Source organism: Nymphaea colorata, chromosome 5 (genome assembly GCF_008831285.2).
Source record: "Nymphaea colorata isolate Beijing-Zhang1983 chromosome 5, ASM883128v2, whole genome shotgun sequence".
Classification (NCBI taxonomy): domain Eukaryota; kingdom Viridiplantae; phylum Streptophyta; class Magnoliopsida; order Nymphaeales; family Nymphaeaceae; genus Nymphaea; species Nymphaea colorata.
In genome coordinates this window covers 15,335,927-15,351,062 of record NC_045142.1, presented here as the reverse complement: position 1 = coordinate 15,351,062, position 15,136 = coordinate 15,335,927, and the positions used below count along the sequence as shown (strand labels likewise).

The 15,136-nt window shown below is 40.7% G+C and overlaps 1 protein-coding gene across 1 annotated transcript in view; it reads left to right on the top strand.

The window, feature by feature from the left end:
• LOC116254809 (uncharacterized) overlaps positions 1-8,932 on the top strand; it is a 28,705-nt gene extending 19,773 nt beyond the window's left edge. The window contains exon 8 of the mRNA XM_031630392.2: positions 8,663-8,932. Within this exon, the coding sequence (XP_031486252.2) occupies positions 8,663-8,701 (39 nt within the window). The 3' untranslated portion in view covers positions 8,702-8,932. The remainder of the gene's footprint in view (positions 1-8,662) is intronic.
• The last annotated feature ends 6,204 nt before the right edge of the window (positions 8,933-15,136 follow it).

Below are 15,136 nucleotides of genomic sequence, written 5' to 3'. Positions count from 1 at the left end.
TGTGTTATAGGAGTACTCAGCCCAAGAGATATGCTCCATCCAGTTGTGAGGTTGGTACTCTGTGTAGCACCTATATGTTTCTAATACTCGAGTTAGAACCTCTGTTTGACCATCCGATCGTGCATGATATGCAGTGCTCATTTGCAGCCCGGTTCCCTGCAATTCGAAGTAATTTTTCTAGAAGTTACTCAAAAACAAGGGGTCAGGGTCGCTTACTACCGACCGTGGCATACCATGCAACTTTTCTATGTGGTTCTAGAAGTAACCTCTGTTTGACCATCCGATCGTGCATGATATGCAGTGCTCATTTGCAGCCCGGTTCCCTGCAATTCGAAGTAATTTTTCTAGAAGTTACTCAAAAACAAGGGGTCAGGGTCGCTTACTACCGACCGTGGCATACCATGCAACTTCTCTATGTGGCTGTAAAAGGGTGTGACGGTGCTATAAAAGAATCTCCGACTGTAGTGTCCAAGTTTCGTGATCCTCCGCTGATCTACACGCGTTGACAAGACCCCTCTCATGATCCTTCGCCAACTGCTTCTCAGGAGGTAAGTTCATCTGAAGCGAGTAGCCTTAGTCTGTCTGATCCCTGTCAAGACCTACCTATTGCTCTTCGCAAAGGCAAGTGACAATGTACTTTGCATCCTGTATCTCATTTTGTGTCTACTGACGTTGTTGGTAAAAGTATGCAACAGTTTATTCAAGCTCTGACTGCTCATACAGTTCCTACGTGTCACCAGCAAGCATTATTTGATACCCAATGGAGACAGGCTATGCAAGATGAGATGGATGCATTACTTCAGCGAGGCACCTGGGAACTTGTTGATCCTCTTCCTGATTGTGACATTGTTGGCTCTAAGTGGGTATTCACAATGAGATATAATTCTTATGGTTCTGTGGAACGATACAAAGCTCGGTTGGTTGTTAAGGGCTACACGCAGACCTACGGAGTGGATTTTTTTGAGACCTTCTCTCTAGTTGCTCGGTTGGGAACCATTCGTCTTATTATTTCTATGGCTGTACACCATTATTGGCACACGTACCAGCTTGATGTCAAAAACGCCTTTTTGTACAGTGATCTCGATGAGACTGTCTATATGCAACTACCACCAGGGTTTGAACGACAGAGGAAGTGTGGAAAAGTGTGCAAACTGAAGAAAGCTATTTATGGACTCAAACAGAGTCCTTGTGCATGGTTTCACAAGTTCTTTGAGGTAGTCTCAAAGTGTGGCTTTGCGAGGTCTCCTCTTGATCATTCTCTGTTTATTAAAAAGACTTACAGGGGTATCACTGTTCTAGTGGTTTATGTTGATGATATTATCCTGACAGGTGACTCCAATCAAGAAATTTCTGATGCAAAGCTGTTTCTTCAAAAACACTTTGTGACGAAAGATCTTGATCCACTACAATATTTCTTGGGAATAAAGGTTGCTCGCAATAGAGATGGTGTTGTTCTCTCTCAACAGAAGTATGTTCTTGATTTATTGCAGAACACCGGGATGCTAGGAGTTAAACCAGCTAATCTATCTATGAATTCATGCATATATCTTCATGATGACCAAACAAAATTAGTGGATTCTCGATTATATAGATCCCTTATTGGAAAACTCTTTTATGTTACTGTGACAAGACGAAACATTATCTTTGCAGTGGGGAAGCTAAGCCAATTTATGGAAAAACCCAGGAAAGTTCATTGGGATGTTGCTTTGATGGTGGTCAAATATCTGAAATCGTCTCCTGAAAAAGGCCTTTTGTTCACAAAAGGCAAGACCTTAGAAGTGGAAGCCTATAGTGATGCTGACTATGCTGGTTCAGTCGAAGACATGAAATCTACCACAGGATTTTGTGTATTTGTGGGAGGTAACCTTATATCGTGGAGAATAAAAAAAAAGGTGTGGTGTCAAGATCTAGTGCAAAATCCGAATACAGAGCTATGGCTTAATTTGTAGCAGAAATGACTTGGGCTGGATCCATGCTATCTAGCCTAAGTATGTCGACTCGACTTTTCATGAAAATGTATTGTGACAATCGAGCAGAGCCACATACATTGCAAACAATCCAATTTTCAATGAGAGAACTAAGCATATTGAAGTGGACTGCCATTACATTCGGGATCTCATTCAATGAGGAACCATTGCCACTATTCATGTTCCTTCAGAAGATCAAGTTGCAGATATCTTCATGAAAGCTCTCCTTGTTGGTGATTTCTCTAGATGTTGTGACATGCTCAACATGTTTAATATGTATTCTCCAGCTTGAAGGGGAGTGTTGATTAGAAGAGTTTATGTTTCTAGGTGGCTCTTTGTAATATTAAAGAGTTACAATACCTCTTTGATATTTTCTTTATTTTTGGTTGATGTAATATGTAAATCTCTTTTCTACCCTAATCTCTTTATAATGGAGATTAGGGTTAGTGAATAATCAAGTTTTCTTTTTCCAAGTCTTAGGGCTGCTACTCTTTCTCTCTCTCCACGTCTCACGACCTACCATCTCCAAGTCCCACGGCTGCAACAGTTTTGATAGTGTAGGTAAGGTTCTTTCCATCTGTACCCATATACGTGGACTGAATCTTGCTCGAGTTGTTCCTTCTTCTTTTGCACTTCAGTTGAATTGTGGTGTGCTTCTCTCAATTTCTCCCATATGTCTGCAACAGGCTTACATAGCAAAGGTGGACAGAAATTATATAATTCAGCTCAGTTTTCTTCTTCATGTTTATGCAAATCAAATTCATATTCAGCAAGCCTCATGACCCATTTTATTTGGGTAGCATCAATGTTGTGAGAAGCGTACGTTTCTCACAAAAAAATTGCGAGTCAAGGCGTTTTTAAGGAAAAACGCCTTGAGGCAGTAGTCTGAGGCGCACGTGTACCTGAAGCGTATGCCTCACACATTGGCACGCTTCTTCTTGAGGCGCACGCCTCAAGGACAGATTCATTTAGTGGCTTTTAATGTAAAGAATTAAAAAATAAATAAAAATTATTACAAAAGTTAGTCTATTTAGTGGCTTTTAATGTAGCCCTAATTAAATTCTCGTTCTATCCCTAACTGCCCTTTTCTCAAATATCAATCCCAAATCACCCGCCCCCACACTTTTCTCCAAGAAGGAGCTTTCTTCTCCATGGGTGAGAAGGTGGCACGTCTGCTTCAAGACACTCTCCACTACAAGCCCGGCTGCAAGGCACTCTCCAACTCACATGTGAGTTTACTGTCTTCCTTCTTCCTGTTAGCATATAATACAATAGTTTAGTGATATTGAAAGCCACGTATGCCTTGGCCCCATCCTGTTAGTATATAATAGTTTATAGATATTGACAGCAACGTATGCCTTGGCCCCATCAACATCAGTTCATTTCTTCCATATGCCAATGGGTTTTTTGTCTTTGTTTACTATATTTCATGTGCTATGGCACAGTTGTTGAGATGTGGTAAATAAGGGAACTCATTAATGTGAAGATTAAAAAAACGATGGCTTGCAATATACTTCAAAGCAAACTTCTGTTGTTCTGATTGAAGTCTTGAAGGAAGGTCTTGGCTGCTTCATACGTAGACCAGCAAATGGCTGCAGCAAGCTCATGATCAGTTTTAATTTGGGAGCCAATTTTCTTTCCAATGGCGCTTTCATTTTTCAGCATGCTTTTTATAAATTTATTAGGCGATGGAAGTGATCTTCTGGAGGTGGAGGATGAAAAGAATGACTATGATTGGTGAGGTCCTGCTTGTATACTCTTGGTTTCATGATGCATTTTGTGCCTACAAATTTGTCCATGAAGCTTACTCTTCAATTAACGCCTCGCCTCGCCTCGCCTCGCCTCATGAGAAGCTCAACGCCTCGCGTCACTTTCTCGCCTTTTACAACATTGGGTAGCATTAATTGATTTCTGCTGCATGCAGTGCCTCAAATTGCTGTGGCCCGTGAAAACCCTAAATTTTCGTCCTATTGGGTTAGTGATGCTACTTTTGGATGGCTTGAACCATGGCTATAATCTCCTGTTCATAAGCGGATTTACTTTTGAATCAAACTCCCATAGCCTTACTGAAAAAAGCTGCAAGATGTTTGCCTTGGCTGAGCACAGCCCCTACCCTATTCTCGGATGTGTCTGTCTCCACCTTAAAAGTCTTGGTGAAGTCGGGCATTGCTAAAGTGAGTGAGCTGATGATAGTTTGCTTTGACTTTTCAAAAACAGCTTCACTTTGAGTGCTCCACCTGAACTGATCCTTCTTCAACATGCTGGTTAGGGGTAGCGTGCAGTCTAAAAGTTTTAACAAACCTGCGGTAATACCCTGCCAGGCCTAAGAAAGCCCTCAACCCCTTAATACCCGCATGTAATGCCCATGTACGAATGGCTGATGCTTTTTCTTCTTCCATCTTTACTCCTTGTTTGGAAATGGTGTGACCCAAATAGGTCACCTGGTCACAACCAAACACGCATTTTAAAGCTTTAGCATGTAGTCAATGCTCCTTCAAATATTTTCAGCACCAATTTCAAATGCTCTTGATGTTCCTCCTTACTATTGCTGTGAATCAGTATATCATCGAAAAATACCAAAACGAATCTCCATAGGAAAGGATGGAAAATGTGGTTCATTAGGGCTTGAAAGGTGGCCGGCGCATTTGTTAACCCAAAAGAAATTACCTTAAATTCGTAGTGGCCTTCATGGGTTTGGAAAGCTGCTTTGGGAATGTCCAACTTGGTCATCCTGATTTGATGATACCCACCCCGAAGATGTAGCTTAGAATATACTTTCGCCCCTTGCAATTCATCCAACAATTCATCTATAGCTGGTATAGAATACCGGTTCTTGATGGTGACTGCATTAAGTACCCTGTAATCCACACAAAACCTCCATGTTCCATCCTTTTTTCGGACCAACAATGCTGGAGAAGAGTAAGGGCTTCGGCTGGGCTGGACCACTCCTTCCGACAACATACTTTTTATGAGTTTTTCTATCTCCCCTTTCTGAATGTGGCTGTGTCTGTAATGTTTCAAATTGACTGGTCTAGACCCAGTTTCTAATTTGATAGGATGGTCGAACTCACGACTTGGGGGCAGCCCTTTTGGAGTCTCAAAGATACCAGCATATTCAGCTAGAACAGCACAGAAGAAGGCTGGGGCTTCTAACTTGGATGGTCTGTTTCTGTGGACTGCTAGATTCAGCAGACATTAAGAAAAGATGCAGCCTCTCCAGATTTGATCTTATTAATGTGTGTCTCCCTGTCCACTAAAAATTGCTGTTGGCTGGTTCTGTATGCATTTTTCTCCATCTGCCGCTTTAAAGGTCATTCTCATAGTGGTAAAATCCCACCAAACCTTTCTGGGTTGCTTCAACCATTGAATGCCTAAAACCAATCAGCTCCTCCCATAGCTAGGGGAAATAATTCCACCACAAACTGCTGTCCCTGGATCTCGATTTCTTCTTTTGGGCATTGTTCTTTACACCACAGTGAGTTGCCGTTGCCGACCACTTGAAATTCTGATTGCTGAAGTATTTTACAGCCACATACCTTGGCAGTCTTCTCCCCAATGAAATTATGTGTCGACCCCATGTCAGCCAATATGCTAACAGTCCTCCCCTGCAATTGTCCTTCAACTTTCATCATTTGGAGGACGTTGGGTCGCACATGAAGAGATATTTCTAGAGTTAATTCTTCTATACTGTCATCAGTCCCTTGTTTTATGCCCTCTTCTTAGCTATCATCTGACTCGTCTACTAAGTACATATGTAGCTTTCTACAAGCATGTCATGGGCCCCATTTCTCGTCGTATTGAAAACACTGTCCCTTCCTATGTCGTTCCCTGATCTGCTCTTGACTTAGTCACTTGACCGACACTTGTTTGTTCCCTGTGCCTTCCTGGATGCTGGCTGAGCCTCACAGGATGCTGGCTGGACCTCATGCAGGTTTGTTGTGACTGTGGAGTTTCTGTTCAGGCAAATTTCTACTAGTTCTACTTTCCCTCAAACTGTTGAGGAGTCTGCTCGATTTTTCCTCTACAATTCTTGCCAACTCGAAGGCTTCTCAGAGGCTTTGGGATTTGGCCTGTTGCATCTCAGTGCGGTACTCCTCCTTCAATCCTCCTACGAAGCCAATCAAGGCCTCGACAGGCCACCCACGCATCATATTTCTTACGTCCTCAAATTATGCTTGATACTTCATCACCTTCCCTTTCTGTTTGGTTTTAGGCAATTCGGTGTTATAATCTAAGTAATCTGAGGGTCCGAATCTCACCTTGAGTGTGTCCACAAGAACCCTCCATGGCAGCTTGCTTTGCTGCGTGATGATCCACTTGTACCAGCGTATTGCTGATCCCTCCAAGTGAACAGTAGCGTGCGAGATCCACTGGTCTGGTGCAATTTTTTGGCAATCAAAATATTGGTCCGCTCCAACTACCCACCTGATGAGATCCTCTCCATTAAACTTTGGGGAATTCCATCCTAGGAACCTTTGTATACCCCATCGTCTCTCCATTACCTGTCGGCGAGCCTATAGACGCCCCGTTGAGAGGTTGTGTACCTGTTTCCAGTGGTTCATGTTGAGGCGTGGATGATTCTGCTTGTCCGTGGCGTGATCCTCCTGTCTGCTTGCTGTCCTGCTAATGACTTCCTGCAAGAGCGTCATCATCTCTTGCTGCACTGATCGCATCTCCCTCTCTATGTCGCTAAGTCGTTGTCCCAGTTCATCACTGCTCTTTTCAATGCCTTCAAGTCTCCCAGCGATCGTGTGACGATCGGCCTCTGCCTGCCTGCACAGAGCTTCCACTACGGCCAGCGGTTCCTTGGTGATCATTAGGTTCGATACCAGATGTTAGCCGCTGGCTAACAGAACTGCAATGAAACTCACACACAAACGCAATTAACCTAATTCATCTCTGAATTAGGGCCAAAAACTCTCTCAGCACGTCAGAGGATCCATTTCATTAACATCATAACATCCTAAATTCCTAATACAGTATCAGTCCCTTTATAGAAGAGGGAAAATGGGTCGCCTGCTCCTAAGACCCGACCCACACCTTTATTCCTGCGCCCTGTACTATTTCTAATAAGACTATTCAGGGTCAGAGGCTAACACATTGTCTTGGCAGGTGGTGTGTCCTTTCTTGTGTATGCATGACCTTTGAATTTGCATGTTTGAAAGGTTGTAGTATTGCCGTCTTTGACTCATGGGTACATTTAGGTCATCTCTAGATTGTTTCTACTCATCAATTGGAGGACCAATCTCTATTTATGCTGCTAAATAGGTCTGCATAGATCTGTAGATCATATATTTCACTAGAAGGAATTGACTGGGCAGAACCGGTAGGTTTCTCTCAAAATTTTACTCATCAATGACATGTTCAGAAATTTTAATACATTTATGGACCGGCTTACAACAACCATGTCCGTTATGATCATCACCTACCTTACATATCTGCACTGAGAACTAAGAATCTTGTTGTGTAGTGAACTGTCAATGTACAGACACAACGAAAAACTCCTAGACATTGTAGTAAGGATGAACAACAAACAAGTAAAATACGGTGATTGATCACCTAAAAGTACAATCAGTGATGATTTGTCACATACATTGCCAAATAGAAAGCTTCTGTCATATGCTAAAAGGAATGCAGCTGCAATGCAACTTGCTCAAAGAACTCTCAACAATATGACTTTGCTTTCTTTCAGGGATACAATTTTGTCCGGGTGTATATGACAAGATACTTTAAATAATCTTCAAGATTATTGACCACTATCGTCAAATTGGAAATGTATAATGTTAGTAGAGAATTGAATTTGCACTGAAGCATGGAAAAAAAGGCTACTTGGAAATATCTAAGTGTATCAGGAATAACTGTTGATGAAATAACATAATAATGACTTCCAGAATTTGAACATTATGGGCTAGGGCCCAAGTGTCCTTGATTATTTTTTGAATTAAAGGGATGGACATGATTCTTACATAGTTGACAGCTTGAACATGTTGAAGCATCATAATTATGAATTAAATTGGACTTGTAGAATATGACGACTATTTAGACTGATTACAAACTGTTCACTCAAGACCAATGTGCTTGATGGTTTATAAGACAATATGGCTAGAAGGTTTTTTTCTTTTTTTTTTCTCTGGGAAAAGTAAGATTACACACGATACATTGTGAACCATCAATTAAGTTTACAGACAACTTGTAATCAGGCTACATAGTTCTTATACTTAATTCACATATTTTGTGTATATATGTTTATATATATGTTATATGTGCAATGCAGTTAAACTTGAAACAATATACACTTGATCAAAGGACAATACTATTGAAATTATGGTTGTAACTATATTTATAAGTGCTAGCACAGATGCACAGACACAAAATGCAAAATCACGTGCAACATAAAAGAATGGGAAAAAAAATATATGCATAACGATGAAAGAAGAAAAAGAAAACAACTACTTTACATAGCTGAAGGATTAGAAAAGGTTTACCTTAGAGGGCAAAAGAAGGAAGAGAAGAAAAAAGAAAAATCAAAGTTGTGCCTAGAGGAATGTATGTGCAACTCTAGCTGTGCCTTTGACAACATGGGTTGCTGCCCGGCACAGATTGCTGCTGTTGGCACCAGGAAAAATGGTTTATCTGAAGACTGCTTGTTTGATCTCTCTTTGTGTTAATCAGCCACGTTTCCTGTTTTCATACAGATTCAGAGGCGTCGGAATGTCCTTGAAGACGATGATTAGTGTGCTTGACAGTGATGCAATGGAATTTGCTGTCGTGAAGGATACTTTGTCTGAACTGCCCTGATGATGAATAGTTTGTAATATTTGCTTATTCATCTTTATCATTGTATGCTTCGCTTCTGCAGCTGCACTTTCAATAATACTGGTTTGGTTTTTATTTTGCAACGGCTGGGACAAGATTGAAACAGTATGCATATAAAATAGTTTAACATGGAGGGTGTCTTGGAAGTAGATGGTCGTGTTGGTTTCGTCCTTTCTGTAGGCTGTTATCGTTCAGGTTCAGGGTGGGCGTAGGCCAACTGAACCTGAACCATGTCCTGCAAAACTACTTTGGGTCAGTTCGGCAATAAGGGCAGGTAAAAATTTGCGGTTGTTTTAAGGAGGAAAATTTGCCATGTTTTGTGGTCGTTCTTTGGTGTAAACTCGAAATTGTCCTCTTCTGCCCATCAGAAAGGTCTCTTTTGACTTGGTTTTACTTTTACTCCTGCATGCTTGAAACCTCACTGTCCTGCACCGTAAAAATGGGAATGGCAAGATATTATAACAGCCAGTAATAACCTGCCAATCTCTTATCGGTGATGGGGTGTTCTCCACTTCGCTTGGCTCCCCGTTGCCCCAGAAAGGGAGCTCTTGGTCATTTTTTTCCCTCTTTCCCACGTCGTCTTCAGACAATTCTGAGCTTCATTGGTTTATGGCTCTACCAAAATTTTTCTGCATCTGTTCTTTAATTGTGGTGCTCAATACCAGTAATGAGCTGAAAAATGCAGGGTCAACACCTACTATATTAGAGTATTATTGGAGTAGTACAAACTTGACTCGATCATGCTGTGGTGAGCCCGAGTCATTTGGAAATGAGACATGGCTTTTTTCGGCTTCTCCCGTTAATTGCTCTACTTTCATTTAACCATGCTGACCTCGAACTGGACTCGGTTATGAGCTTTTAAGGTAGGTTGTATTTAACGACCATGAAATTATATAAACATAATTTGGATTTGAAATTATAAGTTGGTATATATATATATATATATATATATATATATATATATATATATATATATATGTTGGATTTGAATAAGGATCAGCCCATGATGGGAGGATCCAAGTGATAGACAAATAAGGTTGATAGTTGCAGGAGCAACTACCCAATGCACATTTTGTTCCATCGTAGTGGGATGTATATAGGAGCCGTGTCAAAATGCAATGCACATCCGAATAGTCGCGTGCCTACTCATATGAGCCCGAATCTATGAATACAAGAAGAGTTCGGATGGTTGAATTAATTGAAAACTTTACTTTTTAAGGCATGACATTTCTTGGTGAAGACAAAAGAACGCCAAATTCTTTTGTAGCGTCAAGTCTCCATACGCATGAAATTCAACGCCGCTGATTGTCAGATGTATCTGCAACATGGTTCTCCTGCTATTTGAAGGATTCTTCTGTTCTGCTTTAACACTAAAGTATGTAATTTTCATCATGATATTTTGCCACGAGCATGAGATGCATTTTATAATTGGGGACGTGAAATCAACATTGGTCTTAGTACAACAGGTTGCTAGCTCGGCCTTGGTGGCTCGTAGGCCTCCGGCAATGGCTGGTGAGATCAGCCATTGTTTTACCTTGGGCTATCGACGATATAATAGGGTAGCCACTGGTACACATAAAAGGGGGTTCAAGGAAAACAACTCGCCGTTTGCTGGTTGAAAACTAAATGGCATGTGGTCTTGTTTTCTGGTAATCCATGGTGGCAATGTAGTGTAGTGGAGACAATGGCTTTATGTGTCTGATCACCTCCTTCTGGATGCAATGCAGGTGACTCATCTGTGGGAAACAACCCCAATTCTGGGTTTTCTAATGAACAGCGGCGCTGTCTGACAACTCTCTTACATGGAATAGAGAAAAGGGAAACAGAGGGTGGTTAGAGCAAGGAGAGTTTTCTCCTCTTATTGGCCACTGCAGGATTACCCAAAGGGAGGCCATTGCTCCCACGTACGCTCTACTGGTTTAAATTTGCCCTGTTGTTAATAGAGATGCAGAGAGCTCGAGCAGATATAATTTTGGGTTGTCTATCTCAACATATATATTTGGCTCAGATCTAATTGTATATAATATCTACCCGTGATAGGATTCCTGCTTCTATTATATTTTAGACATGTATTTCACATCATGTTTTGGATCCATAGTAACGAAACACATTCTTCTATACATTGAGATCCATCATGCATAAATGAAGATTCAATCAATATTTGATTATGAATAATGTATTTGAATTGGATTTTGATATTAGAACAAGGATCTCTTTCGCTCTCTTGTTTGGATTTGGATATGAACGGTTCAAGTGTAACACTTTAGTTCTATGACTGATGCATACTAGTGACCATGTCCTGCTCAGGAGATAAGGAGCAGTCAGTGGTGGTCATTAGTGATGGCAGTTTGGTATGTGACCCGACTCCGTTGGGATCTATACGGCCAATGATCAATCTAAAGGAGTATGCTAAGGCTGAGAGTTGCAACCGTTAGACACACATGAAGAATGAGTTTATACGATCAACGATCATACCTGACGTGTGCATGACAGACTTTATATCATAGTATACAAATAGAGAGTCTATGTGGGCACTGTAGAAACAGGTAGCGTGATGTTCTGCTCCCTTCTTGACCAAAGAATGGGGGACACTGAAGCAAAAAATATGTATTGAGGCACAGTGATAATCTAACATTTTCAAAGCATGGTCGACATTGAGTTTGAGGGAAAGCGCCAAATCAAACGGGAGTTTTAGCAAACCCATACCCGCGTGAACCACTTGGATCTCTCCATTCTCTAGAATCAAGGTGTGGTGTCAACATTCAAGGAATGAAGGGTCACTACCGTTGGCAAGACAAAGAAGTGAACTCCAGAGTCTTCTATAACCTGAGCGTGTGTTCAACTATAGGTCAACATACCTTGACATAGTTTGCAAGTGTGTGGAGCTTTACATCAGTCTATGGACATGATTATAGTAGACTGATTTTTTGTTAATAAATAATGATTGTTTTCATTTATTTGTTCAATTTTTTTTAAAATTTTTATGGGCAAGCTATTTTTTGGTAAGGATTGATGAAAAATTGTGCTTTTAGTTGTCACCTTGACTAAGTGTAGGTATGTTGTGAACTTTGATGACATGCATGAGCGACACATTTAATATACAGTTTTTTTTTATTTGACTTGGGATGTCTGTGCCTAGTAAGTCAACTCTAGACTTAGCGTCTTGATGGACAACAAATCTAGACAATGATAAGGTCATTGTCAAATAGTTGAGACAACATAAAACTAAACATAATGCAATGAAGGCATCAAAATGTTTGATACCCTATCATATCACCTTGACCTAGAGAATATGGGCACTTGGAAGCCGCTGAGTCTAGCTAGAAGTTAAACTTTTGTAGCTGGAAATTCTAGGAAGGGCCCTAGTTTTAAAAGGAAAAGAGTGTGATGGTCTAGGTAATTAAAGAATAAACGTGCAAATGAGTAGGATAAAAAAGCAGGATGGGAAGCAGAAATGCTATGGAAAGCATTGTGGACGAAGGTAAAAGAGCAAAACCAAATGCTTCAGTTGTAGTAAGTTAAGTTATTTTGCACCAGAATGTAGCAAAAGAAAGAAGGTGCACATCTTTAAGACACAAAATGCTTATCCTTTTGCTTCTAGTTGTACTCTTATAATAGAACCTCGTTCTTTGTAGACTATAGATTTAGGAGCTGTTGGCTATGTAATGCATGATTTTTGTGTGGTTGTCGAGTATCATAACTTTATAGTGGAGAAAAGATGGTTATTTCTTGGAAATATTCATGATACTTGCATGCATACGTTTGACATCATGTTATGGCTTATGAAATGTTTGCAGGTACTGTGATTCAATATTGCATGCATATGTTTGATGTCAACTCACCATTAATAGGACATCAAAGATGAAGCCCTGCTGAAAGCACTATGTAGCCTTTGAAAGCAAAGATATCACATTTATGATTATCCACTCATGTGTTGAGACAAAAGTGCAATCTACAAGTAATTTTCCGTTCTTGAAGCATCAAACAACCATCTGAAGGAGTATTTGAAGATCGTTCAAGGGAAGAAACATAGTCAAAAGGGCGTCTATCATTTTGTGATCATTTGCTTGTGTGCGAATTCTTCTTATGCTGTTGGATCTATACTTAATATGTGTTGTTTCAACGGAGTAATCTATGCTTGATGGTATTTTGTGGTTTGACCCTTATTTCTCCTTGACATTTGGTTCACATTCCTCATAGAACTGTTATTTGATTTTAGCTTCTTCCGGAGAACGGCTGCTAGGGGCTTAGGCCACCAAACCTTATGGTAATATATGCAGCAAAAATGGGATATCCTACCCCATGGATATACATTCTCCAGAAAAAACCTTCCAGCCATCCGATGACAGGGTCCAAAATTTGACGCCTTCAGTTAGCTTTAGATACAAAAGTTGGCCAACCTCATAAGCTGGCCTACCAGGAACGAACCATGTATTGTTCATATCAGCAATACCACCAAAATGAGCTTCTGTGGTTGATGGATCATCAGAGTTGGCCTTTTTCATCGACTCCATCCAATCCCTGTTATTGGCCTTGATCACCACATTGGCCAACAGAACCTCTTGCACAAAGCACTTCAATGCATCTAGAAACCACCTACCTTTCATCCTTGCTGTCCCAGGCAGCTGCTCCTCACATGTACCGCCCTTCGTTGGTCCTGGCTTCGACAACTTACTCCTTTACTCCTGAACTTCCAGCAGGTGGCTATGTGAATGCTGATAGTTGCAGTGATTTTCCCTTGCCAGATCCCTCACAACGTGCCAGGTGCGAATTTGAGCTTCCTCATGTTGTTTCCAGTTCTTCCTTACAGATCTACCACATATCATGTGTGTTTCATGAAGGCCGTTTTTCCTTGTCATGCTTTATCGAATTCTTCATTTTGCAAATGAACCACAGAGCGACATGGAAGCAAGATTTCCAGCACTTCTCTATGGTTCGGTTTTTGAATCTTCTGTTTTGCCACCATTTGAAGGCGTCTAAGATAGTTGTTTCCCTCCATCGGTTGCATCCAAAATGACGGACGGCTTCTCTCCAAATCAGCTCAGTTTTGTGACACTTGAGAAACAGGTGAGTCTCATTTTCACATTCTCTACTCTTGAAACGTAGAATCTGTGAGCAGTTTATTTTCCAGAGCTACGTAAACGGTCCAGCAAGCCCTTGGAATAGCGGCTGTCCTTCAGATGAGTTCTTTGCACGGATCCACTAATGCATTCTTGCGGATTTTGTTCCAGATGCTTTACCTGGAAACAAGGTATCTGCAGATTATCCTGCCATACCAGAGTATCCTCTGCACTATCCGTCAAGGCTGGAAGATCGACTCTGATCTCAGCCTTTTCTAGGACAGTCTGAATGTGGGGCGCTTGTTCAGAAAAAAGCTCCTTGACTGTACAACTGGTTCATTTTAAAAAGATTTTGTGGTTGAGAATGTTGGCAACTGGCAAGCTCTCTCTCTCTCTCTCTCTCTCTACCTTTTATGTGTAGATGTATATGTATGTCTATATAATGCAACATCATGCACTTGTTGGATTGCTAATCATGTCACATGGGGCACAATTGAGGTCCATCACACTAGTTGTTCTATTGCAGCATGTTTTGTCCTAGGCCACAGATGACCCCTCAGCATCAATAAGAAGCCTAACAAACAAGGATTGTACAAGTTCATCTATAGCATCTGCAAGTTTAGGTGTGTGTAGCATGTTGTTACGTGGCATGTGATCGTATGTTATCTGGTCTTGGTTTTCTATTACGCTTGAGGATTTTGTTTACAGTTCCCATCATGTATATGCATTTTCCTCTAAGTTAATTGTTCACCTATATGATTAGGATGATATAGATGATGATGCTTTCCATATAGCAGCTGATACAGCCAAAATGGTGCACGAGAACCTCCAGTGGAGTTATTCTCTGGCTACAGTCTAGTCTAGTTATGATTGCTAGGTCTTTGATGTTGTAAGTTGAATTTTATGCTCGAATCCTTTAAATTTTTTGGCTATATCATGCATATTTCAGGCTTATTTTGAATGTTTTGCTAGGCATAAATATCTCCCTACTTAAACAACTTTGGCTCCAATATGTAAAGCGAACTCCTAACATGACTTTCTCAGTTGCTGCCAATCATGTTATGACTATAGTTTGTTCTCTGAAGTAGCATGAACTTGTCAATCTTGTTTTGGGGCTTCAAACAATTTCCTCCTGAAAAAAAAAAGGAAATGGTTTATGAAGTTTATCATCCTGACGTTTGTGTTGGTAAACTAATTTCCCGACATTATATTTTGTCACTCTACTATTCTCTGCTTAAGGATTTGGGAAAGTTTTTGCCATTTGTAGGAATGGGGGAACAATATCAACTAAAG